General features: G+C 33.1%; 1 protein-coding gene across 1 annotated transcript; it reads left to right on the forward strand.

The window, feature by feature from the left end:
* The first annotated feature begins 986 nt into the window (after positions 1-986).
* LOC137621958 (uncharacterized) lies at positions 987-3254 on the forward strand. Its single transcript, XM_068352456.1, has 3 exons — positions 987-1055; positions 1368-1482; positions 2956-3254. Exons 1-3 carry the CDS (start codon positions 987-989, stop codon positions 3252-3254), a joined length of 483 nt encoding a protein of 160 aa, XP_068208557.1.
* The last annotated feature ends 558 nt before the right edge of the window (positions 3255-3812 follow it).

Genomic DNA, 3812 nt, shown 5'->3' on the forward strand with positions numbered 1-3812 from the left:
GAGCTGTTATAATCTATAGAAAATAAGATCCAATGTATAAAGCATATATATATTATATATATATATATAGATATATATATATATTATATATATATATATATATATATATATATATATATATATATATATATATATATATATATATATATATATGTATATATATATATGTATATATATGCATATATATATATGTATATATACAATATATATATATAAATATATCATATATATATGATACATTTACACATATATGTGTATATATATTTATATATATATATATATATATATATATGTATGTATGTGTGTATGCTGTATACATAAGATCCAATGTATACAGCATATATATATATATATATATATACATATATACATATATACATATATATAAATATATCACATATATACATATTATATATATAAATATATATATTCATATATATATATATATATATATATATATGTATATAAATATATATGTATTCGAAGGATGAAGGTTTGGGGGAGCCTATTGGTCTTTCTGCTGAGTCATCAGCAGCCATTGACAGGCCCTCCCTAGTCCTAGCTTGGCTGGAGAGAGAGAGAGAGAGAGAGAGAGAGAGAGAGAGAGAGCTTGGGCGCTGATCATATCTATAAATGGTAAGTCTCTAGTCTAGGGCATTGTCACTGTCCGTAGCCTCTGCTATTCATGAGTGACCTTTAAACCTTTAAATGCAGCCGTTCCTAGTTCACTGCAAGACAAAGGCCTCAGAGATGCCAATTCAGGTTTGGGGTTTAGCCACTTTTCCTCACCACGTTAGCCAGTGCGGATTGGTGATGGTGGGATATTTTCGTCTGATCGCTCACAGCAAACCCACCTAATATTGGTGGCATTGACTAGAACAGCTTTGCTGATCTTAGTGATACGCAAAACCCTTTCACCACGGCAAGGTATCCACAATTTTTTAATTTTATTAGCATTAATACATTCTGGCATTTTCCCTTAACGAATGGAGTTACAAGAACCATTAATATATAATTGCAAAGTGGATAAGAAGTCTATAATTCTTTATATGCAAGTAAGTACTAGATTTAGAAACAAAAGATTCTCAAATAATATCGTCTCGCTTATTTCATCAGTCCGATGTTGGGGAGATTAAAAAAAAATATAATCTAAAACCAATTTACATAAGACCAAAATCATGAAATAAATTTACTATGAATCAGCAACATGGCATCCAATTGGTTATATCTCGTAATTATCGACATACACATAATTATAATGATTTAATTATCATTACCACTGCAACGCTACTTTATTCCCAGAATCGATTAGAAAAACTAACAAGGAATTCTTATCTTGGTCCGAACATTTTCTTGAAAACCCCCAGAAGACCCTTTGGGGAAGACATCTTGAAGTATACAGCCCCTCCGTGGCACTAACTGGTTCTAAAACCGATAATTTACGAGCAGTTATTCTGTTTAACCGACAGAAACTCTTACAGAGTAAGTGGGTATCCAGATTTACTTTTTCCTTTATGGTTTTCTATATTGTGACGTGCATGGACAAGCCGTAGTTTCTTGTGAAATTTACTGTTACATTTAAAATGATTTATGTCAATAATACCGATAACTACCATATTCATTATCTGAAACATGGCTAAATAACTTGGACAAGGCAAAGATCACTGAAATGACGCCCCCCCCCCCCCCCCCACATGCCTTCTTTCACATACCGAGAGAAGGTATGTCTGGTGGGGGTGTCGGACCCTTTACTCATAAAAGTTACTCAAATCTCAAAACGTTGACAAGAATTAGTGTAACAAGCTTTGAATCTATAGAAATAAAATTTACGCCAAAAAATAGAAGAATATCCTTTGCAACAATCTACAAACCTCCTAGAACAAACTCTAGTATCTTTTTTGAAGAATTCGGTGCTCTCATTGAGATGATTATCATAAAGAAAAACTAATTAGTTATCTGTGGAGACTTCAATTTTTGGACGGATGACGCATCAAATCCTGACGCTTTGGCATTTAATGAGTTACTAGAATCATATCGACCATTGAATAATGTCGACTGCCCAACTACTTTAACCGGGCATACGCTAGACTTAGTTATAAGTAATGATATGAATAATATTGTATCTGATATAAAAGTCGAAGAGAAATGTACTATCTCCCCAGTACACAAACTTATTACGTTTAGTCTACCTCTACAGAAACATGCATTAGTAAAGAAAATAAACTTTAGACATAAATAAATTTTTTCTCCTACCGTATTTATTGAAGAATTTCAAAGAAAATAAATAATGCTATCAACATTCCCCGTGATCATGATGACAAAAAAAAAAAAGGACAGACGTAAAGAAAGTGGAATAAGTTAAAAACTGAAAGTACTTGGGTAGAGTACAAAACTGCTGCGTGTCAATATAACTACCGACTAAGAAGGAATAAGAGTGAATACTATAAAAGAAAGATCCTCGAAGCAGCATCAGACATTGATAAGTTATATCGTCTCCTGAATGGTATAATGGGAAATGTAAAAGAAAAGAAGCTACCTAATGGATACAGTGATCAGGAACTAGCAAATAATTTTCTAGTATTCTTTAAAAACAAAATTGAAAATATAACCAGGTCATTTGTAAATACTCAACATCAGATTAATGATACACCAGGCACACAGAAAAAAAATTAATACGATTTAACAACATAACACAGGATGACATCACCAGAATTATCAAGAGAGCAAAGAAAACAAACTGCGCGATCGATCCTCTGCCAATATCTGAAGTAATTGGAGAGAGAGAGAGACTTTTCTAGTCTAGCCAAAATAATAATGAGCAGAGCAAATGCAAGCATTGCTGAATGTAAGTTTCCTAAATCTATAGTCACACCAGTTCTGAAAAATACACTGAACTACCAGGAATTAAGCTCATATAATGTAAACCTATTTCAAATCTATCCTTTGTCTCAAAAGTGCTTGAATATGTAATTCTTGAACAACTAGTCAGCCACTTAGAAGTAATAGAAGCTTTGCATGACAAGCAATCAGCTTACAGAAAACTATGCTCTACTGTGACAGCCATCTGCTCTGTTGTAAATGATATGCTAGAAATGATGGATGAAAATAAGTGTGGTATCTTAATACTGCTCGATCTCAGTGCTGCTTTTGTATATACAGTGGTGCATGAACAGCTACTAAATGATCTACGGTCCATGGGCGCTGAAGGTCAAGCCTTCGAATACCTAAAAGACTACTTGGTTGGTAGAAATTAATGTGTACAAATTGGAAACTCTTATTCATCATATGAACCCTTAAACAGAGGGGTACCCCAGGGGAGTGTACTTGGCCCAATCTTATTTTGCATCTATACTATGGGTCTACCGAAAATGCTATAAAGGCATGGCGTGAAGTTTAAGCTATTTGCAGATGACACAATTTTACTTCACCATAAATGATATACATGACACTACTGAAACTCTAAACCGAATCCTTGATAGTGTTAGAGAATGGATGACATTTAAACAACTAAAATTAAATGAGAACAAAACTGAGTTCATGGTGGTGGGTAAGAGAAACAGCGTGAGAAACTTAGGTGATATTCAAATTAATATAAATAATGACTCGGTGCCGATAACTGAGTAAGGTTCGAGATCTAGGCGTATTTCTTGACTGTAACCTGTCTCTAAATGCCCAAATAAATAATGTAATAAAAACTGCTGGTTATCATCTAAGAAATATTGCGTTTATAAAAAAGTACCTGTACGAAAATTCTGTAAAGAAACTTGTCATAAACTGTGTTATTACCAGGATTGACTACTGCAACTCTATCT

This window comes from Palaemon carinicauda, chromosome 28 (assembly GCF_036898095.1).
Source record: "Palaemon carinicauda isolate YSFRI2023 chromosome 28, ASM3689809v2, whole genome shotgun sequence".
NCBI lineage: Eukaryota > Metazoa > Arthropoda > Malacostraca > Decapoda > Palaemonidae > Palaemon > Palaemon carinicauda.

Bases quoted from the DNA above. Each gene is read 5' to 3' on its own strand.
- LOC137621958 (XM_068352456.1), top strand. From the start codon at position 987: ATGGAGTTACAAGAACCATTAATATATAATTGCAAAGTGGATAAGAAG. The intron at 1,056-1,367 runs GTAAGTACTAGA...GAAAACCCCCAG, and splicing joins CTATAATTCTTTATATGCAA to AAGACCCTTTGGGGAAGACA. The intron at 1,483-2,955 runs GTAAGTGGGTAT...TTGTCTCAAAAG, and splicing joins CCGACAGAAACTCTTACAGA to TGCTTGAATATGTAATTCTT.